At 48.1% G+C, this 22,972-nt stretch overlaps 1 protein-coding gene across 1 annotated transcript in view; it reads left to right on the top strand.

The window, feature by feature from the left end:
* Positions 1-20,093, top strand: part of ZNF512B (zinc finger protein 512B) — a 60,976-nt gene extending 40,883 nt beyond the window's left edge. Inside the window, exons 9-17 of the mRNA XM_063147324.1 lie at positions 983-1,107; positions 2,667-2,759; positions 3,685-3,786; positions 5,020-5,190; positions 7,543-7,734; positions 10,052-10,153; positions 13,088-13,150; positions 15,981-16,079; positions 18,558-20,093. Of these exons, the coding sequence (XP_063003394.1) occupies positions 983-1,107; positions 2,667-2,759; positions 3,685-3,786; positions 5,020-5,190; positions 7,543-7,734; positions 10,052-10,153; positions 13,088-13,150; positions 15,981-16,079; positions 18,558-18,851 (1,241 nt within the window). The 3' untranslated portion in view covers positions 18,852-20,093. The remainder of the gene's footprint in view (positions 1-982; positions 1,108-2,666; positions 2,760-3,684; positions 3,787-5,019; positions 5,191-7,542; positions 7,735-10,051; positions 10,154-13,087; positions 13,151-15,980; positions 16,080-18,557) is intronic.
* Positions 20,094-22,972: the final 2,879 nt, after the last annotated feature.

The raw sequence follows: 22,972 nt of genomic DNA on the forward strand, positions 1-22,972 counted from the left end.
CCCTCCCACTTTTTAGCCTGCCCTATCCCAGAAGTCCAAGATGGCTTGCAACTGGAAAACAAAATTTTGAGGCAAATAAGGGTGGCCGTATGAAAAGGAGGACACTGTTCCTGTATCTTTTAACAGTTGCATAGAAAGGGGAATTTCAGCAGGTGTCCTTTGTAGGCATGCAGCACCTGGTGAAATCCCCTCTTCATCACAACAGTTAAAGCAGCAGGAGCTATGCTGGAGTGACCAGATACAAAAGAGGACAGGGCTCCTGCAGCTTTCACTGTTGTGACGAAGAGGGAATTTCACCAGGTGCTGCATGCCTACAAAGGACACCTGCTGAAATTCCCTTTTCAATATAACTGTTAAAGATATAGGAGCCCTGTCCTCCTTTTCGTAGGGTCACCCTATTAACGTGTCATCTACAGCTTCATGTGAGAGTTTAAAAACTATTGGCAAGCTTGGGTAGCAGGGCACTGTTTGAATTGGGGCTGCACCAGGCCCGTTGCAATCCTGACAAAGGCTGACCCACCTTGTGCTACAAAAAATGTCCCATTATTCCTCTGGTTGCCAGTTCGAATCCCCATGGACCTGGTGCCTGTACCTTTAAAAAAAAAACCTTAAGGGAGGTCTGTAGCTCTGTGGTAAGAGCATCTGCTTTGCTTTTCCTTCACCATATTTCCTTGCAAAATCGCTGCTTTTTGCAGCAGATATAGAGACGATTTTGGCAGCGGTGGGGTGTGTGTGCCCCAGGGGGTTCTGGAGGAGGGTAGTGTGGGCCCACTGATCCCCAGAGCTTGCTAAACCCTGTTTTGGGGAGAAGGGGATCATTTTTGAGCTTTTAATTGCAATCCCCCCCTCCCCAAATTATCACATGCAAAGAGATGGGGTTGCCTCTGTCACAGGGAGGCTTAGCTCTGGGCCCAAACCAAAGCTGAACTTCCCTGCTGTCGGTCTCGGGTTTCCTCCTGGGCCGGTTTTTCCCCTTCTCCAGCGAGCCCGGAGGAGCAGTGGCAGCGGACGATCAACGAGAAAGGAGAGGTCGCCTGCCCCACCTGCAGCATGATAACCAGGAAGACGATCCTCGGTCTCAAAAAACACATGGAAGTCTGCCAAAAAGTAAGCAGCTGCCCGCTCCGAAATTAGGAATTGCAAACGGGAAACGAACAAGCGAACTTCTCCCCACCGGCTTTCAGCATTGCTTGGAGAAAGGGGTGTTCTCTCAGCCTCCAACCTGGCTGAATGTTACGCCCTTCCTCCTAGAAACTCTGTCCCCAAGTTCCAAATGGTGCTGATCAAAAATTCCCCAGCCCGCTCAGAATCCATGGGAAAGGGGGTCTGTGGTGATACCCACCTTTCTGTCCCTTAGGTATGTCTGGGGGTTTGTATGTCTAGTGAGTGCGGAATATTGGACAGAGTGGGTGTGGCTAGTGATGCGGTGAGGGAGGAGGGAGGGAGGAGTATAAATAGGTTGGCTGAGGAGATTGAGTTAGTTTTGTTTGTTCGGTGGGAGGTTTGGTTTTAGTCTGGGAGTTTTAGTCTGGCTTGTGCTTCGTGAGAGTGTTCGGTGTGAGGAGTGAGAAGAGATAGGACTTTAAGGGACTTGCGATTGTTGTTTTAAATATAAAAATTAGCAGGTTTGATCTAAATTGAAATACCAAAGATCTGTTAAATTTCAATAAACTTCACTTTGTGTTTGGTTACCACAAACCACGTGTCAGCTCGGATTTATTACCTGCTATTTTACACGGTGTAAAAACATCTATCAGTACACCTGCAGTTCAGTACCTCAACAAGAGAACCTATTTTCCAAAAACCCTTTACCTTGTTCCCTCACATGTAGGGGAAAGGTTGTGGGTTTTTAACCATTTCCTCAGGCTTTTCAAGAGGTGGCGCTTGGCTTGAGAAGGGTGTGCTAGGCAAGGCCTTCTGTGTGAGGTCAGTGCCGTCACAGGGCCCCTTTTGCTACTTTTGAGGGAAGTGTTTAGAGAGTTCCTTTGGAGTTCTGACTGAAACCCGGAGCAGATTCACAGCCCCGCTGACATCAGAGTCACCAGCCTCCACTGCTGCATCCTCAAAGTGTTGATGAAAGGGGGGGGGGTGTCCCCTAGATTTTCCAGTTAGACTCCACGAGGTGATGTGATGTTTCAGGTAGCATCTGGGACTTTCCCCCTAGGACTGCTAGAATGAAGACGCAAACCCTGGTTGATAACGCATTTTTTAAAATATAAAGTCTGTCTGTTAGTCCTAGGGTGACCATATGAAAAGGAGGACAGGGCTCCTGTATCTTTTATAGGGTGACCATATGAAAAGGAGGACAGGGCTCCTGTATCTTTAACAGTTCCATAGAAAAGGGAATTTCAGCAGGTGTCATTTGTATGCATGTCGCACCTGGTGAAATTTCCTCTTCATTACAACAGTTAAAGCTGCAGGAGCTATACTGTGACCAGATTTAAAAGAGGGCAGGGCACCTGCAGCTTTCACTGTTGTGATGAAGAGGGGATGTCACCAGGTTCTACATATATACGAATGACACCTGCTCAAATTCCCTTTTCAATACAACTGTTAAAGATACAGGAGCCCTGTCGTCCTTTTCATATGGTCACCCTAGCTACTCATCTTGTCTTTCCTGTTTGGGTTTGAAATGCGAGCCTTGACTCTCTGTCTGCTTTGTACAGCTTCAGGATGCCTTGAAATGCCAGCACTGCAAGAAACAATTCAAGTCCAAAGCCGGATTGAATTATCACACCATGGCTGAACATGTCAACAAGGTAAGACCTCTGTAGGACTCCACTTCGGAGACGTGAATCATCAAGTTTTGCCAAGTAGAAAGTGTACAAACGGGCACTGCAGAAAAATGTTGCAGCGTAAGTGTTGCTTTTCAAGATTCCAGCCACGCCATTCTAGCCCCACCTCCCCAGTTTTGTGTCCCCGCCCTCAACCGTCAGCAATCATTTTGTGGCCACTGAGCATTCTGAGTCAGCATTGGGCTGTTTTGGGGTGTCTCCTCCCCTAAAGATTTTGCATACTTCTGCAAAGCATGGGGTACACTCAATCCTGATGGCACCTCCCTCTTGCACGTGGGCGGTGCTCTTTTGGCTACAAAATATTGGCTGCCTTTCAGGGCAGGAGTCTTTACAAGGCAGCTTACAACAATAAAATACATAAGAACAGTTAAGATATTAAAAGCAATAAAACATAATCACAATAAAATAGCAATTAAAAACAATAAAACCAGCAAGAGCAATAAAACCAGCAATAACAGTACTCATCATGAGAAGGCCACGGTAAAATAATATGTTTTTAAGGCCTTCTTAAAAGCCTGCAAGGTTGGTGCATGGTGAACCTTCGATGGGCGTTTGTTCCAGACATTTGGGGACACTGCAGAGAAGGCCTTGTCCCGTGTGGACACCCACCTTATTGCTTTCACAGGTGGGCAAATGCGAAAGGACTCTCTTTCTGATCTTAAAGTGTGGGCAGGCTGATATGGGTGTAAGCAACCGCACTCTACACCAGCACATGGGAAGTGCGTATTCCATCTAGCGGTAGTCCGAATGGCCAGATATACAGTCCGTTGGGTTTTGCCACGTGTTGTATAAGTTTCTTGAGAGGAGGAGTTTGTGACGCGGAAATCGGCACGGGGACGGTGCTGGAGGGTAGATAACGTGACGGCCTGTCTTGGTTTCTTCTCCAAAGCCTGTTCCTGTGGAAGCCACCCTCCCTCTGAATGAGCACGAAGAGCGGGAAAGGCTGAGGAAAGTGCTAAAGCAGATGGGGAAGCTAAAATGCCCCAATGAGGTATTTGTCTTCACGCTCTGCAAATATTTCAGCAGCGGGGTTAGGGGCCGAAACAGTCGACCTTTTCAGGGAATCCAGAGAGAGAGAGAAAGAGGACATTTCAGCTTGGCCAGCCTGAATCTCCAGCCCTCGTTCAAGCCAGGTGCAGAAGCAAAGGCCTGTGCCAACTTTCCCCAATCTGGTACCTACCATGTTGGCTGGCAAGATGGGAATTGGAGTCCAACACCTGTGAAAAGCACCCGGTGGGTGGTATGTTTATCTTGCTTCCCGGGCAACATGGTCCGTCGGCAGGCACAACTTTTGCTCATTCGCACATCCCAGCCAGCGGTGGAGGCTGGTGGCTCCGATGTCAGTGGGGCGGTGAATCCGTTCCGGGTTTCAGTCAGAACCCTAAAGGAGCTGTCCAAGGTCCTTGGAGAGCTCCACCACCCCACTGATATCGGAGCCACCAGCCTCCGCTGCTATAGCATATGCTTCCTCTTTTCTAGGGCTGAGTTCGGACGACACGCTAATCAAGGGTTGTTTCCCATTCTGTTCCTATTACACACACACACACACACACCAGTTGATTAGTGTGTCGTCCGATCTCCGCCTGTCTTTCTGATTTGGTGAAACACAGACAAGCTGGAGCGTGTTCAGAGGAGGGCAACCAGGATGATCAGGGGTCTGGAAACAAAGCCCTATGACTGAAAGAACTGGACATGTTTTAGCCAGGAGAAGAGAAGATAGAGGGGAGACATGAGAGCACTCTTCAAATACTTGAAAGGTTGTCACACAGAGGAGGGCCAGGATCTCTTCTCGATCCTCCCAGAGTGCAGGACATGGAATAACGGGCTCAAGTGAAAGGAAGCCAGATTCCAGCTGGACATCAGGAAAAACTTCCTGACTGTTAGAGCAGTATAAGAATGGAACCTGCTACCTAAGGAGATTGTGGGCTCTCTCACACTAGAGGCCTTCAAGAGGCAGCTAGACAATCATCTGTCAGGGATGCTTTAGTGTGGATTCCTGCATTGAGCAGGAGGTTGGACTCGATGGCCTTGTAGGCCCCTTCCAACTCTACTATTCTATGATTGTATGATTCATAAGCCTGTGTACCCCAGCTCTTCTCCCCACAAGTGAGGGGACAAAGGCCATAGTGCAGAGGGGGAAGGAGGAGGGATTCACGGTCGCTGTTTGGGCCCACTTGCGTCCCTGCCGTGCTGTCTCAGCCTCCTGCTGTTGTTCCTTCTGCAGGGCTGCATCGCTACCTTCTCCAGCCTGATGGGCTACCAGTACCACCAGAAGCGGTGTGGGAAGCAGCCGTCTGAAGTGGAGAAGCCAGTCTTCAGCTGCCGGCACTGTGGGAAGACGTACAAGTCCAAAGCTGGGCACGATTACCACATGCGGTCAGAGCATCCCTCTACAGTGAGACATACTCTGGGCCTCTCATCCCCCCCCCACCCCATCAATCATTTATTGTTGCACTTGATTGTTAATTAGGGATGTCAGAGGAATCTCTCTGGGGATGGGGGAAGAATTCGCCGAGATTTCATAAGCTTGTCCCCTTACATTGAGTTGGGCCGGCTAGTGGATTTTCCAGGGTTATTTTCCCACCCTCGTAAATAGGAACCCCTGCCCTCTTTTGTATCTGGTCACCCTAGCATAGCTCCTTCAGCTTTAACTGTTGTGAGGAAGAGGGCGTTTCACCAGGTGCTGCATGCATACAAATGACACCTGCCGAAATTCCCTTTTCTAGACAACTGTTAAAGATATGGGAGCCCTGTCGTGCTTTTCATAAGGTCACACTAGGAAGGTGTGATGGGGGGGGTGCATCTAGAATTACTCAGCCAAAGCACTGTTCTGTGGTTCTTTACTGTTTGCTAATGCTGAGCTCACATAACAGAAAGAGGATGGAGAAGAAAGAAAAGAATCGCCAGGGCGGTGGCGTTGCCAAACAAAGAAATTTGTGGTTTACAACACAGTCCCATTGCTTGCCGAGGGACGTTAACACCCTTTTTCGACAGAGCTAGCCTGGTCCCTTCTCCGCCATCCTTATATTAAGCAGCTGCAAGATTATCCGGCCTGACCTTCGTGTGTTTCATGTGGGCTCTCCCACACTAGAGGCCTTCAAGAGGCAGCTGGACAACCATCTGTCAGGGATGCTTTAGGGTGGATTCCTGCATTGAGCAGGGGGTTGGACTCGATGGCCTTGTAGGCCCCTTCCAACTCTGCTATATTATAATTCTAATTAAACCAGGGATGCAGTGGTTGAAGTTACAGGAAGCCAGATTCCGGCTGGACATCAGGAAAAACTTCCTGACTGTCAGAGCAGTACGACAATGGAATCAGTTGCCTGGTGAGGTTGTGGGCTCTCCCACACTAGAGGCCTTCAAGAGGCAGCTGGACAACCACCTGTCAGGGATGCTTTAGGGTGGATTCCTGCATTGAGCAGGGGGTTGGACTCAATGGCCTTGTAGGCCCCTTCCAGCTCTACTATTCTATGATTATATGGCTGTCAGCAGAATCACTTGTAGGAGCCCGTTGTACGGGGCAGTTGTTTTTCGGAAGTCCCATGAATCGCTCATGTTCTGAGCAAAGGCTCCTCAGAATGCCAGCTTGCAGCTTCAGGTTTCCCAGCTTCCGAGCGCCTGTGATTTCTCTTCCGCCACCACTCCCTGCTGAACGGAAGGGGCTTTATATCAGACCGGGTTGGTAAACGCTTTCCCGGTCGGCCACGTCCCATGGGGCAGCAGTTTGTCAGAGACCAACCCCACAGTGAGATGCCAATTAAAACTGAAATGAAAGCCAAGTGAGAGCCAGTGTGGCGTAATGGTTAGAGTGTTGGACTGGGACGTGGGAGATTTGGGATCTAGTCCCTGCTTGGCTATGGAAGCTCATTCGGTGATTTTGGGCCAGACACTGACTCTCAGCCTCACCTACCTCACAGGGTTGTTGTGAGGATAAAATGGAGAGAAGGGGGACCACATAAGCCACCTTGGATTCCTTGGAAGAGGAAAAGAGGTGGGATATAAATGTAATAATAAATACATTTACAAAATGAAATAACAAATCCTATGCTTGTACATTATACCTTGGGAATACCACTGACACCACCTGACGTCATATCCAGGCTGTTCTGGGCTGATGCAGAAGATGGCCTGTACTTCCTGAATTTCCTTAGCTTGATTAATGGTTTACTTTGCTTTTAGCTGTGTATATGTATTGTTTGTATGATTTTATCTGTACGCCACCATGAGATCCCAGTGATATAGGGAGGGATACAAATGTAGTAGAATCATAGAATCATAGAATAGCAGAGTTGGAAGGGACCTACAAGGCCATCGAGTCCAACCCCTTGCTCAGTGCAGGAATTCATCTTAAAGCATCCCTGACAGATGGTTGTCCAGCTGCCTCTTGAAGGCCTCTAGTGTGGCAGAGCCCACAACCTCCCTAGGTAACTGGTTCCGTTGTCGTAATGCTCTAACAGTCAGGAAGTTTTTCCTGATGTCCAGCTGGAATCTGGCTTCCTTTAACTTGATCCCGTTATTCCGTGCCCTGCACTCTGGGAGGATCGAGAAGACATCCTGGCCCTCGTCTGTGTGACAACCTTTTAAGTCTTTGAAGAGTGCTATCATGTCTCCCCTCAGTCTACTCTTCTCCAGGCTAAACCTGCCCATTTCTTTCAGTCTCTGTTCATAGGGCAATAATAATAATTCATAATAATTCACCACCATGTCTACCTTTCTCTGGGTAACCACCCCTTTTCTATCTTCTCAGCCTCCCGAACAGCCTGAGGCCAAGCCTGAGGCCAACCCGGTCGAAGATTTCGAGAGGACACCGAGTGGCAGGATCCGGCGCACGTCCGCCCAAGTCGCTGTCTTCCACTTGCAGGAAATTGCCGAGGATGAGCTGGCCAAGGACTGGACCAAACGGAGGATGAAGGACGACCTGGTCCCCGAGACGAAGCGGGTGAGGGCTCGTAAACGTACCTGGATTTTTCAGAGATGGGGAGCAGGGAAGGACTACAGTTCCCAGCGTAGCTGGGTGAGGGATTCTGGGAGTTGTAGTCCAACACATCGGGAGGGCACTAAGCTGGGGAAGGCTGGTCTATGTTACAGAACCAGCTGGAACCCACCTGGCACCTGACGCTTGCTGAGCTGGTGGCAGCAAGACCATCTGCAGGGGTGTATTGCAAGCTGCCATATTGGTGCAGTGAATAAGCCAACTGGGCTCCACTGGATGCACACAGAAATACCTACAAAGGGATCCGTGTTGTTTTTCCTTCTGCTGGGTGAGCTCAGCTTCCTCTCTTCAAACGACACAAGGTACTCGTTCCCAAATCTGGTGGAACATTTCTTCAGCGTATTTAAACACACGCACACGCAGATACAATCCCGTCGGCCTTCCTGAACTTGGGGTGGGTGGGTGAGTAAAAGAAACATCATTTTAAAGTTGTTGAAGCAAACGCACGTGAAATCTGGCTCCGGAGAGGGACCTGCCGGTCAACACTGTACCCAGTCTCTGTGGCTGCAACTGGGAAGAATGAGCTTCACCTGAACTCGGCGCTTAAGAGAAGACCCTGCATGGCTAACCAAAATGGAGCACGAGCGATTCCATCGTGGGTTTTCCGTTCATATTCAGCTTGTCCAGACACACCCATTGCTGGAGTGCCTAATGCCCTCCATCAGGCTTGCTGAAACTCTTTTTGCCAGAGCTCCAAATTCCATTTTGGAGAACCTCTTTGGGCGGGAATGCATTCCAGCGGTGGGCGTGGCCAAAGCAAAAGGGGAGGAGTCAGAAGCAAAAGGGGAGGGACAAATAAAAGCCTGTTTCGGCTTCAAGCTCTGACTGCCGATAACTGAGCCTTAGGAGAGGCAACCCAACCATTTAGAATGAGGAATATAGGGGCCAAGTACAGGCCTGATGGCCCCAGTCTCCTGAGCGCTTGAAATCCTGGTTCCAAACCTTATTTATTTATTATATTTTTATATCGCCCAATAGCCGAAGCTCTCTGGGCGGTTCACAAAAATTAAAACCATAATAAAACAACCAACAGTCTAAAAACACAAATACAAAATACAGTATAAAAAGCACAACCAGGATAAAACCACGCAGCAGAAATTGATATAAGATTAAAATACATAATTAGAACAGTAAAATTTAAATTTAAGTTAAGATTAAGTGTTAAAATACTGAGAGAATAAAAAGGTCTTCAGCCGGCAACGAAAGGAGTACAGTGTAGGCGTCAGGCGGACCTCTCTGGGGAGCTCATTCCACAGCCTGGGAATGAGGAGGGGGAACCTGGTTAGCTTGGGGCCCTTTCAGAAGACACCTTAAACCATGGCTTTAACCACAGTGGTGGTTAAGCCAGAAAACTAGGCCGTGGTCAGAAGACACCTTAAACCATGGCTTTAACCACGGCGAATAAGGCTTTTTGCTTTACTCACCATGGTTAAAGCCGTGATTTAATGTATCTTCTGAACACAGCCTAGCTTTCTGGCTTAACCACTGTGGTTAAAGCCATGGTTTGAGGTGTCTTCTGAACGGGGTCTGCGTCATGGTTAAAGGGGAGAATTCACATAGAAGTGGGTTGGCGGGGGAAGGAGAAAGTGACGATGTTCCCAAACTGTTAACCGGTTTGAGAGATCAGGATGGATAAGGCGTCTGGAAGCCTTGCTGCTGACCCATCAAGGATCAGCTGTTCCACCCACTCCCTTCCTCCTGCCCCGGAGGCGTTTAAAGCAAGGCTGGAGCTACGGCTTGGGAGGCCCTGCTTCAAGGGGAGAGATGCTGTTCCAACCAAGTGATTTTTTTTCCTGCTCTGTTCTGCTGTAAACTTGTATTTAGTATATTGTTGAATACTTTTGTGATATTTTGGCTGTAAACTTGTATTTAGGTGAGTTGTTGTTGTTATTATTATATTTATATCCCACCTTTTTCCCCAGTACTGAGATTCAAGGCAGTTTAAAGATTAAAACATGTACAATTGAGTTGACTATTGTACGTTTGTGGTGCCCAGTACGTATTTTGTATGGGTTTTTATTTTGTTTTTATTGTTATATTCTTTGATTCAGTTTAGGTCTTCAGTTAGGATTATTACATTTATTGTATTTCGTGTAAAACTGCTGATCTACTTTATTTTATGTACAGCGCTTTGTAACAAAGCGCTATATAAATTATTATTATTATTATTATTATTATTATTATTATTATTATTATTATTACCTTCTATGACACAGTGCTCCACCACGTTGACTTCCATTAATAACTATGGCTTGTTTGGCAGCTAAATTACACCCGCCCCGGGCTTCCGAAGTTGAATCCCAGGCTTCTGGAGACGTGGAAAAATGAAGTGAAGGAAAAAGGCCACATCAACTGCCCTAATAACGTAAGTGTTTGGTTGGGTTTCTTGAACAACTAAAGGCACAATTCCCCAATTCCTTTTTCCAACAAGGAGATTCAAGGAATGCATTGATCAGCCTAAACCTGTGGTCGGCAACCTTTGGGGGTACATTTGACATTTTGAAAAAGCGTCCCAGGCGCCCCACAAATTGCTGTAGGGGTTAAAATGTTTGGGGCACACCTCCTATCTGGATTTGCTCGCCCCCCCCACCGCCCGCCCCCCCCCCATCCATTCGTTTTTTAGGACATTTGGATGAAATTCCCACCATTTAATTAATTTATTTATTGCACTTATATAGCGCTCCCATAGCCAGGGCTCTCTGGGCGGTTTACAGAAATTCTAAAATTGAGATAAAAACAAGTATACAAAATTTAAAACTCTAAAATACAGAACATACACACATAAAGCATTAAAAACCATTAAAAAACTAAACATGGGGGTGATTAAGATGTGCCGCCATATGCCTGGGCAAAGAGGAAAGTCTTAACCTGGCGCCGGAAAGATAGCAGCGTTGGTGCCAGGCGAGCCTCGTCAGGGAGATCATTCCGTAGTCTGGGGGCCACCACCGAAAATGCCCTGTCCCTCTCTCGGAGTAGGCACCCGGAGGAGGACCTTAGATGTTGAATGTAGTGACCGGGTATATTCACATCGAGAGAATATAACGGGCAGGGAGAAAAGCTGCCTGCCATGTCTAGGTCGCCCTGGTGCAAAGGGGCAGCAGAGAGGTGTGGGCGGGATGCAGTCCGCGGAGGCACCTGTTCAAATCGAGCGTCCTGTGCGTGCGCTGGCAATCCTGACACGCCATTTGCATATCTGGCATCCTGGTCTCTCAAGGGCTCTTGCATCGGATCTTTCCATGCCTTCAGGAACATGCTGGCCGGTGTTGGGTGCTTTTGTGCAGCCCACGTCCCTTGGTGGTGCTTAATTGCCTACAGGGAGAAAAGCCAACAGGTGGCCGGCAAGCCGCGTCCTTTCTGCTGGCCCAGGCAGCGTCACATGGGCTGACGGCTGTGGGCGAGGAACAGCTTGTTAGCTGTCTGACCAACTGCCCTTCAGCCTCCCCTGGGGGGCCTCTAGGATGACGCAGATTTCTGGAACGTCTTTCCAGAGCTGTGGGATGGACCAGCCTAGAGCCAGCACATGACTCTCATTTCTGCTGTCCTTTCTGAGCAAACCTCTGGGAAACAGCGCAATCCATGCGCAGTCCCAAATCATCTGAAAGCCACGTGTTGTTTCGGAGCTGGGGTTTCCCTAGGGCTTGAGCAGAGAGGCACTCTGGGGAGTCTGTGAGATGTTGCAGAGGCTTCTGGGACTTCTCCCCATCCCACAATGCTGTTGAGCTGGGCCAGAAGGGAGAAAGCAGCTGCACCTTTTGGTCCTGAAGGAGGATGCTACTTTATCTCTGGCACATCCTCTTCTTCCATGCTGAAAAGCGTTTTGAGCCAGGGGCGGAGGAGGTGGTTAAATCCTTCCCAAAAACGAAAGAAGGAGAGCATCCGATCCAGGTCAGAAAAAAAAGGAGAAATGAGTTCTCAGAATGCAAATAATTTAGTTTCACAAAGCCTGACGCGTTTCAGCCTGCAGATTCAGGCACCATAGATTATCACAGAAGACAGTTATCTTGCTAGAGGAAATTCGGCAGACACTATCTTGTAAAAAAACAAAACCCTGAGGAAGGTCTTTGAATAAAGTACAGGCCGAAACGCGTCGGGCTCCATGAAGAAACATAATTTGCACCCTGAGAACCCATTCATCCTTTTTTTCTGACCTGGATCCTTCCTAGTCAAAATTAGAGGGTGTGGAGATGAGTGATTATGACCTGGCCAGGGCGTCCAGCTCCCTGCAGCTTAGCTGGGAAGGATTCGGTTCCCTGAGCTATCTAAAGCCTTAGCTAGACGGGGCTTTATCCTGGGGCGATCCCTGGGATTGTCCCTGTGCATCCACATGAACCCTCCCTTGCCCCAAGATCTTGCCCTCCACTTTAGGCCCGGTGTTTCCACCATCTCGGGATGAGCCCGAGAGGGTGGAACGTGTCCTGAGATGGCGGAATGTGTGGCCGGGCGTTGCGGTTTGTCCCGGCTCCTCGTGGTTCCTCACAAGGAGCTGGGACTCGCGCATGGGGTGTAGGGCTCCTCAGCTGCTCTGCACCCATCGGGGGTGGGGTGGGGGGAGCAGAGAATTTTTTTTTAAGGACTTAACTTTTGCGCACGAGCGCTCGTGCGCTGCTGCCTCTTTTTTAAAAAATGGCGGCCACAATGCCTCTCCCTCTGAGGTCGTCGCATGCTGTGTGTGAACAGAGGGGAGATCTCACGATAAAAATATCGCGGGAACTTCACCCCTCTGTCCCGCTAGACCGCTAGGTCGAGCTGAGGCCAAAGTTGGCTATCCTTGATCGACAGGAGAGGCCTATTCACAGGGTGTGGGGGAATCTCACTATGGGAGTGGGAGGACGTTATTCCTGGAGTGGGTGAGAGGTGCTGGCTAATTAGCACTCCCCCTTTAGAGAAGCGGGCGGCATTAAAACGGGTTGTGCCCCTGCCTAGAGGTGATTAACCCGATTTCCCTTTCAGCCGCTGCCCCTGCTGCCTTAAGATCTCCCGTCCCCCAGCAGGGCTTCCCGGAACGGTTTGAAAATGCCTGTATTCGAAAGGCCCATTTAACAATAGATTTGGCCTGCCGGGGACTGAACCTCACGACTCCCATTAGCGTCCATGAGAAGCGTGTGACGAGACCCCGGTGGGTCACTTAGACAATTAAACCTCGCTCTGATTAGAACGGTGCTTGCAAAGGAGGAGAAGGAAGAGCTGGTGGCAGCGCTGGGGCTGCGATCCCCAGAAGGTGGCGAGGGTAGCTTGGAGGGAGAGCGGGGGGAGAGCGGCACGCCTTCTTCAACCTCTGCCTCGCTGTCTTTCCTTCCAGTGCTGCGCAGCCATCTACTCCAGCGTGTCTGGTTTGAAAGCCCACCTTGCAAACTGCAACAAGGTAATGTATTTCAAAGGGTCATACTAGCAGCCGGCTAGCGGTATGTTCCCTCCTGCCCACCACCACTCCAATGGCCCTGGTTAGAGCATCTCTCCGGGGCACATTCCGGGAGTCAATAAAGGGAGCCAGAACGGATGCCACGAAAGGAAGCCAAAACTGTCAAAACGAAAAGCGAGGGGAACTCCTGCCCAGCCGCCTGCAAGGGTGAACTCACTCCCACCAGATGCAGTGATGGGCACCCATTTGGATGGCTTTAAAAGGGGGTTGGATAAATGCCCGGAGGAGAAGGCTATCCATGGCTACTAGCCCTGATGGTTGGGTGCTATCGCCAGTATTCGAGGCCGTAAGCCTGTGTGCACCAGTTGCTGGGGAACATGGGTTTGAGGGTGCTGTTGCACCATGTCCTGCTTGTTCATCCCTGACCGATGGCTGGTTGGCCGCTGTGTGAACAGAGTGCTGGACTAGATGGACCCTTGGTCTGATCCAGCATCAGGGCTCTTCTGATGTTCTTAACACGCTCCCCTGAGAGCCTTTGTAAACGTGCCCTCCCCAAAACATATCCCCTCTTCCATTTTGGATGTTTCATTTCGGACCTTCCTGCAAAATGCAAGCCTCGCTTGAACGGAACGCCTCGAAAGCTTTGCCTAAGGGTGTATGAGAAGGTCAGTTACGAAGAATTGGGGAGAAGGGGGAAATGCCCCGATGCGCATTTTAAAAACCCCACCCCAAATGCAAAAAGAGAAACCTCTGGCAAGGCAGGGATTGAAGTGGAGTTAGGCTGTGTGAGTGCTGAAGCAAGCCTTGGGCCAGGTCTACACCAAGCCAAATATAACACTTTGAAAACATTTTGAAAGTGGTGTATGGAATGTGTCCTGGGCCTGAACAGTTGTCAAAACTATTATAAACTGTTAAAAAGCAGTAATGTGGATCCTGCCCAGGACAAACGACGGAACCAATGAAAGGAACGGGGCAGGGATGCTTTGGTTTGGGCTGACCAGCTCCTGCCTAAGAATCTAAGGCATCCATATTTACATTGTAAATTGTTCATCCACAGCCGACAAACTGAGCTGTTTTACACCAGGCTGAGGTTCTGAACATAGTTGGTTTGGTTCCGAATGTAGCTCGTTCAGCACACATTACTCCATCAGTGTCCAGTTGTACTCCTTATGCTCTTTCTCCCCCATTGTAAAAGGAGACGGAAGGCATGGGCTGGGCCACTGGGCCCTCCCCTGATGTTCTCCTGAGCCCCCCGCCCATCACCCACATGTGGACTTGCTATGGCGGTGGCAGATGGAACTCGGCTGGGCTTCTCTGGAATTGAAGCCTGCTACATTCCCATCCAATCTAGAAAAACCCAGCCAGGCCAAGCACTTCTGCACAGCTACTGGAAGACACCCAGTATTCTCTTCAGGTGCAAAATGGCTGGCAGCACCGCTGAGGAAGCAGGTAGTAACAGTGAGTTGTGGGGAGGTGCTGCTTCTGCCACTCCTTCCCCCAGTCTTCTACCTGAGGCAAGGAATTCACCCCTACCTCATGGTAGGGCCGGCCCTGCTGACTTCAGTGATTCAAACTGTGTGAAGATGCGTGTAATTCAATTGGAAATAAATTTCACAGTGTCTCCTTCACCCCGCACTCCCGTTGGGAACTCGTACAGTACATCCTTGTCAATAAAGAACATATTACACATGCTCCAGTAGTAGATTGAAGCAAAGGGGAAAGCTCATTTTTCACAAGCTCCGGTCTAACAGTAATCCAGGGTTTTAATTAGCCGCTCAGCAACATAAAAGAGAAATTACGAGAGCTTTATTGATCACATTTGGTCATAAATTGAAGAGGAGCGACCTGTAATGCAGAATGGAATTGCAGAGTCCTGTGAGAGTTGCGTGTCTAGCAATGTTGAATGTAAAATAGCCCTAGCAGTAGACTCTCACTCGAATCAGGTATTTTGCCAGAGCCCCAGAAATGTTTGAAAGAGGGGTGAGGTGAGAAGGTGAAGCTAAGGGCATAGCTAGACGGGGCGATATCCCGGGGATGTCACTGTGCATCCGCACGACGTGCAGGGCATCCCGGGAGCAGGGAGGGATGAGCTTTCCATTTCCCCGGGATATCGCCCTACCCTTTAATCTCGCTTTTTCCTGAGACTGCGGAACATGTGGAGGGGTGTCCCAGGTTGTCCCGGCTCCTCGCGAGTAACCGCAAGGAGCCGGGCACGGGGCACAGAGCTCTGTGCCAATCGGGGGTGGGGGGAGTGGGGAAATTCATTTAATTGAAAACCAAAATAGCAGGCGCGACATCTTCTTCCTCCTAGGACATCGCTCGCTGCGTGTAGACAGAGGGGGAGATCTCGTGATAAACATATCGTGAGGTCATGCCCCCTCTGCCGCGCTAGACCGGGTAGGTCTAGCTGTAGCCTAAGGTTCTTAGCTATTCCAGCATCCTGGCTCAACTCACAGAAAACAGACTTGAGGTGGGCACAATCCTACTCACCTCTTGTATTTTTTGGGAAGTGATGATTTTTTTTCCCCTGAACTGAACCGCTTCACGCCTGTGCGAACATGTCTTTGAATCCTCTCTTCAGGTAGAAAACTAGTGTGGCAGGGAGAAGGCTAGGCGAGAACTTTTGACCCCTCCTTCCGGTTTTTTTTATATGCAAGGAGGTGTTTTTTTTTACCCCCTGTGTATACGAAAGAGCAGGAAATCACGAGATCATCCCCCCCCCCACCTGCAAGCGGCACAGTCCTAGAACGGAATGATGCAGGTGAGGTCTCCGCTTCCCGGACAAAGAGGGAGGTAAGAGGTGGGATTCACACGGCCGCCGTTTGCTTTGCAGGGAGACCATTCCGTGGGCAAGTACCGTTGTCTTCTGTGTCAGAAGGAGTTTAGCTCAGAAAGCGGAGTCAAATACCACATCATTAAGACGCACTCGGAGGTAAGTGCCCAGTCTGGTTGACGGAGGACTGGGGGGAACTTTCCACTCCAAATATCAAGTGGCAACCACTGAAAAGCCGCTTGGGGCTTAGAGGGCAGTGGTCGCAATGGGGCTGACTAGACAAATAAAACAACAACAACAATAATAATATCTGGATCGAGGCGGGGAACAACATTGAATACCAAAAAATAAAATACATAAAACTGATTAAAAACATAAAACCAATGCATTATTATTATGAGCCAACAGTGCGATATGGCTGCAAGAAAGGCCAATGCTATTTTGGGCTGCATTAATAGAAGCATAGCTTCCAAATCGCGTGAGGTACTGGTTCCTCTCTATTCGGCCCTGGTTAGGCCTCATCGAGAGTATTGCGTCCAGTTCTGGGCTCCACAATTCAAGAAGGACGCAGACAAGCTGGAGCGTGTTCAGAGGAGGGCAACCAGGATGATCAGGGGTCTGGAAACAAAGTTCTATGAAGAGAGACTGAAAGAACTGGGCATGTTTAGCCTGGAGAAGAGAAGATTGAGGGGAGACATGAGAGCACTCTTCAAATACTTAAAAGGTTGTCACACAGAGGAGGGCCAGGATCTCTTCTCGATCCTCCCAGAGTGCAGGACATGGAATAATGGGCTGAAGTGACAGGAAGCTAGATTCCGTCTGGACATCAGGAAAAACTTCCTGACTGTTAGAGCAGTACGACAATGGAATCAGTTACCTAGAGAGGTTGTGGGCTCTCCCACACTAGAGGCCTTCAAGAGGCAGCTGGACAACCATCTGTCAGGGAAGCTTTAGGGTGGATTCCTGCATTGAGCAGGGGGTTGGACTCGATGGCCTTGTAGGCCCCTTCCAACTCTGCTATTCTATGATTCTAAAATCCTAAAATCTTTTAAGACCTTTTAAATTTCGACTGGGTAGGCCTGCCAGAAGAGATCTGTCTTTATGCCTTTCTCTCTCTCTCTCTCTTTTATATATATAAAAAATTAAAGCTATAAAAATTTCAATTTTTTTTAGAAGTTTTTAAAAAATTTAAATCTATGAAAATGAATTATAAACTGGATGTGTTACTAGTGTTTATTTGTTTTTTTGTTTTGTTTTTTGGAGTGTTTCTGTTTTTATGTTATTTTATCTTGTACACCGCTCCGAAATTTTGAATGGGGAGTGGTATATAAATATTGTAAATAAATAAATGAATATATGACAAGATTTAAAAAAACATCTCAGACTTTGCTGATAGAGACCAACTTGGATGGCTTTAAAAGCTGTGTGGACAAATTCACAGAGGATAAGGCTATCAGTGGCTACCAGACCTGATGGTTATAGGTTATCTCCAATATTGGAGGCAGTATATCTCTGAATATTTATTTATTATTATTTAAAACATTTCTTGGCTGCCTTTCAGGGCAGGAGCCCTCACAAGGCGGCCTGCAACAATAAAATACATAAAAACAGTTAAAATACTAAAAGCAATAAAAACATAAACACAATAAAATGGCAATTAAAAACAATAAAAGCCAACAATAAAACCAGAAACGACAATGGCAATAGCAGCAACAGCAGCACTCACATCATGAAAAGAACGGTGAAATAATACGTTTTCAATTTCAAGGCTTCTTAAAAGCCTGCAAGGATGGAGCATGGCGGACCTCCGATGGGAGCTTGTTCCAGAGGTGTGAGGCCACTGCAGAGAAGGCCCTGTCCCTTGTGATCACCCACCTGATGGCTCTCACAGGTGGGCAGATGAGAACGGCCTCTCTTTCTGATCTTAAAAGTGAGGGCAGGCTGATATGGGTGAAGGCGGTTTTTCAAGTAACTTGGTCCCAAACCGAATACCAGTCACAGGGAGCAACAACGAGAGTTGAAATATTAGGGTGACCCTATGAAAAGGAGGACAGGGCTCCTGTATCTTTAACAGTTGCAGAGAAAAGGGAATTTCAGCAGGTGTCATTGGTATGCATGCAGCACCTGGAGAAATTCCCTCTTCATCACAGGAGTTAAAGCTTCAGGAGGCCTGTCCCCTTTTGTATGTAGTCAAGCGGGTAGGGCTCCTGCAGCTTTAACGGTTGCGATGAAGAGGGAATTTCACCAGGTGCTGCATGCATACCAATGACACTGGCTGAAATTCCCTTTTCTGTAGAAGTGTAAAAGATGCAGGAGCCCTGTCCTCCTTTTCATAAGGCAACCCTATGCAATATGATGCCCTTGTCCTGCTTGTGGGCTTCCAATGGGAACATCTGGTCAGCCACTGTAGAACCAAAATGCTGGATTTGAGAGGCCCATGGTCTGATTCTGCATGGCTCTTACGCTACGAGGCAGTCTCCGATGGGGTTAAATGATTTTCTCAGCCCAGATATGCTGATCAGGCCGCTGGGGGGGGGGGGCTTTGCCCCTTGCCTCACAACTGATGTACACGGATGCTCCAATTGCACTAATAGAGATCCCCTCCCTGCCCCCCTCCCCTTTACTTCTCAAACACAGAACTGGTTCCGAACCTCTGCGGACGCCATCCGGAAGAAGAAGAGCAGGGAACAGACCACTCCTAGCCACGAAGAGAAAAAGAAAAGCACAGACGGGAAAAAAAGAGGCCGAAAACCCAAGGAAAGGCCGCCGGAGGCTTCCGTGAAAAGCAAAGACAGCACGGCGGGAAAGACTAACCATAAGAAAATGACAGGGTTGTGGCAGGTCGCGGACTCCAACCCCGATGGGCGAGAGAGAGGTAGCAAGCCCCCCCAGAACAAGAAAGGGGGAGCTAGTAAAATGCCGGAGAAATAAGCAGCTGAGAAGAAAGAAAAACTCTTCAATGATTAGTTTACAGCCCAGGGTCACGGGGTGGGGGGGGGTGGCGTTGGCGTTACTGCGTGATTGCCGAACCCCCGCCCGGCCCCTCCATCTTCTGCTCATCCCTTTTTTTTAAATCAAAAAGCCACTTTAAAGCATAATCATGGACATTTGTCTTCGCGCTGGAAAGAAGAAAACCAACGGGATGGCCGGTACGAATCTTCCACCGGGAACCTCCACGGATTGTACATACACTCGTGCGCTTACGTGGGTTGTATGCCGTGTCCGCGGACAGGCCATGCAACGACACGGTTGCTGGCGGGGTCTTGCGTTCAGCTTTTCCTCCTCCGTCCGTCTTCGAAGCCGGCTCCGCTCGACTGGCGAAGAGCAAACAGGTGTTGCTGGGCAAAAGGAGAGCAACGTGCAATAGGTACCCAGGTGTGAGCTGGTCACCGTTCTTTATTTGTGGGTTGCTTTTCAGGTAGCAGTCATGTGTTAGGAAATAGAGCTGGTGGGAATTCTACGAATGAATTTATTGTTGTGATTGTGGTGGAAAACCAGCTTTCTTTTATCCTTTTCATAGGAAATGCTTTTTTAAAAAAAAGAAAAGAAAAACCCGATGAGATTGTTTGACAATGAACATTTCAGAATTTTTTTTTAAAAAATCTTTCTTTCTTTTGGTTGGTTTTATTATGATTATTTACCCTGAATTTGGATCTTAGGTTTACTTTCAGAGTGCCAGTAGATTAGCAAGAAGACAGCAACCATTTGGGAAATCATAATTTGGATGTCAAGGTTTAAGGAAATGAAACGTTCATAGAAAACTAAAATTGGGTGGGTGGGGGAAGTTTTGGTAACTTTTCTCCCAGAGTAAATTGCCTGGGTAGTTTTAGTATGTAAATGGCAATAGAATTTTGTGAAAGCTTTTATGTGAAGGAAGATTTGAAAGGAACCCATTCGTTGCGCGGGTGGGACACTTCGAAGAACATACAAAAACACAATACTAAGCAGGCCTAATCAATTAATCAGTTCACCGGTCAATTAGCTGATTCTTATAGAATGTGAAAAGTGCATTTGTGCAGAATAGTTGGGTTTGTCCTGGCACGTATATTACCTCGACTCAATGGCTGCATTCGGACAACACAGTAGTCAATGGTGGGTTAATAGTCAACTCCACGGTTGATTATCAAGGGGGTCTTCCCCACATGACATGATTATAATCAACCGTGGTGTGGATTAAGGCTGGCATTGAGCAGGGGGTTGGACTTGATGGCCTTATAGGCCCCTTCCAACTCTACTATTATATGATTCTATGTTGTCTGAACTGGTCCTGTGTTAGGGGCAGTTTCTGGGATTAAGGATGGCTACCTTTTTTTGGCACGGGGAGACGCTCTGAAGCTTTAACAGCCTCATTTCATAAATTGAGCTGATGATGTCACAGTATTTCCACAGCAGTGAGAAACAGCTTCACCTCTTCCATTTCTAACCATCGTACAGCTAGTAGAGGTGCAGGACCGTAGTTTGCTGTTGGGATTTGTTTTATTTAAAAGGTGGCAACCAAACCCAAATGATCAAATCTGATTCTCGTAGAGGGCCTAGGCTGACCCTATGAAAAGGAGGACAGGGCTCCCGTAACTTTAACAGTTGCATACAAAAGGGAATTTCAGCAGGTGTCATTTGTATATATGAAGAACCTGGTGAAAGTCCCTCTTCATCACAACAGTTAAAGCTGCAGGTGCCCTGCCCTCTTTTAAATCTGGTCACTCTATAGCTCCTGCAGCTTTAACTGTTGTGATGAAGAGGGAATTTCACCAGGTTCCCCATATATACAAATGACACCTGCTGAAATTTCCTTTTGTATGCAACTGTTAAAGTTACGGGAGCCCTGTCCTCCTTTTCATAGGGTCACCCTACGCAGAGCTACACAGACAGATTCACACAAACAGCTTGCGGGTAGATATTTAGCGAGGCTTTGGTCTTGTGGGTTCAGGTTTGTTTCCCACTATGCAGGGCAAGAAGGCGCTTGTGGTGTTAAATGATACGATAAGGAGGGAGAGATGTGAGAGGTCCCCTGCTGCTTGGAGGGAATTCCACTTCGGGGTGGAAGAGTGGGGAAAGTTCAGCAACTCCCCAGATATCAGTCCCATTTAGCTTTTATGAATCATGTTTGTGTAGTTATGGCTACCCTTAAATTCTAAGACATGGGGGAAAGTGGGGATTTGGGAGTGAGTGATTTTTCCTCAAATTTTCCACACACAAAAATCCCTAGGGGGTGGGTGGGAATTCTTAATGTTTCTGGGTTTATCGCCCATTTTTTCTCTCTCTCTCTGTGTTTCCCCCCCGGTCCTTCACACCTCTAGGCATCTGGAACAAGAAGCCAGCTAGGGGCATCTGTGTCTTAAAAATATATGTCTGTTGGGACTTTGGGCAAGTCAACTATGATATAGGGTTGTCAGGTCTGAGGGCTTGAAACTGAAGTTTTAGACTTTGGGCCTAATTCTGAGAGTCTCCAAAGGAAGGAATAAAATTTGAGGGGCCAGAATCTAAGAGAGAAACAAGCAGGGTTTTTTTGTTTTTGTTTGTTTGGCTTGAGACATTTTCACATTCAACACGCACACACGCATACACATACATGTTCATCTGGTTCCATCCTGAGGTAACTAAAATATTCATGAAATCGTATTAGAGAGATCAGAATGCCTCATTGTGGTGTTGATGGATCATGGTAGGACCTCTGCTGAAGTGCATTGAGAGAGGTGCTGAGTAGACAGAATATCCAAGTTGACCATACAGTTCACATTGTTTTATGCTCCATGGTTGGCGTGGTAATTAATAATATTAATTCCATTCTCAGAATAGATGGGAGCAATCTGGGATTGTATGTAGCCTAGCCTTCCGGGGGAGGCTTGTGGATCCGACTTCAATGGTGCAGTGAATCCACTCCGGGTTTTAGTCTGAACTAATCAGAATACTGGATAGCTCTATTAGAGTTCTGACTGAAATCATAGTAGAGTTGGAAGGGTCCTAAAAGGCCATCGAGTCCAACCCCCTGCTCATTGCAGGAATCTACCTTAAAGCATCCCTGACTGATGGCTTCCAGATGGCTCCCAGCTGGCTCTTGAATAACTCTAGTGTGGGAGAGCCCACCACCTCCCTAGGTCATGGGTTCCATTGTCGTACTGCTCTAACAGGAAGTTTTTCCTGATGTCCAGCTGGAATCTGGCTTCCTTTAACTTGAGCCCGTTATTCCGTGTCCTGCACTCTGGGAGGATCGAGAAGAGATCCCGGCCCTCCTCTGTGTGACAACCTTTCAAGTATTTGAAGAGTACTATCATGTCTCCCCTCCATCTTCTCTTCTCCAGGCTAAACATGCCCCGTTCTTTCAGTCTCTCCTCATAGGGGCTTTGTTTCCAGACCCCTGCCCTATTGACATCGGAGCCATCAACCTCAACCGCAGCCTACCCCAACCTGGTACCCTCCAGAAATTTTGGGCTACAATTCCCATCAGCCCCAGCCAGCATGGCCAATTGTCAGGGATGTTCGGGGTTGCTGTCACAACTATCTGGATGAAACCGGGTAGGGGAAGTCTGGGAGAGCCAGTCTCCTGGTTACCGATGGTCAGAAAGGAGGACTATAACAGCGATTGTGTTCATGGGCAGACAGATCTTTTGTGGGCTACTAAATGTTGCAGACTTACGTGCAAGATCGGAGCAACCCATACCAGTTGGAAGAGTTTGACTTTTGATGATGTGCCAAAGCACAAGGTTGTCACACTGAGGAGAGCCAGGATCTCTTCTCAATCCTCCCAGAGTACAGGACACGGAATAACAGGCTCAAGTTAAAGGAAGCCACATTCCAGCTGGACATCAGGAAAAACTTCCTGACTGTCAGAGCAGTACGACAATGGAATCAGTTGCCTGGTGAGGTTGTGGGCTCTCCCACACTAGAGTCCTTCAAGAGGCAGCTGGACAACCATCTGTCAGGAATGCTTTAGGGTGGATTCCTGCATTGAGCAGGGGGTTGGACTCGATGGCCTTGTAGGCCCCTTCCTACTCTGCTATTCTATGATTCTAGGAGAGAGTGAAAGTTACCTGGTTTCGGTTTCTTTTGTTTTG

Source organism: Elgaria multicarinata, chromosome 1 (genome assembly GCF_023053635.1).
Source record: "Elgaria multicarinata webbii isolate HBS135686 ecotype San Diego chromosome 1, rElgMul1.1.pri, whole genome shotgun sequence".
NCBI classification, from domain to species: domain Eukaryota; kingdom Metazoa; phylum Chordata; class Lepidosauria; order Squamata; family Anguidae; genus Elgaria; species Elgaria multicarinata.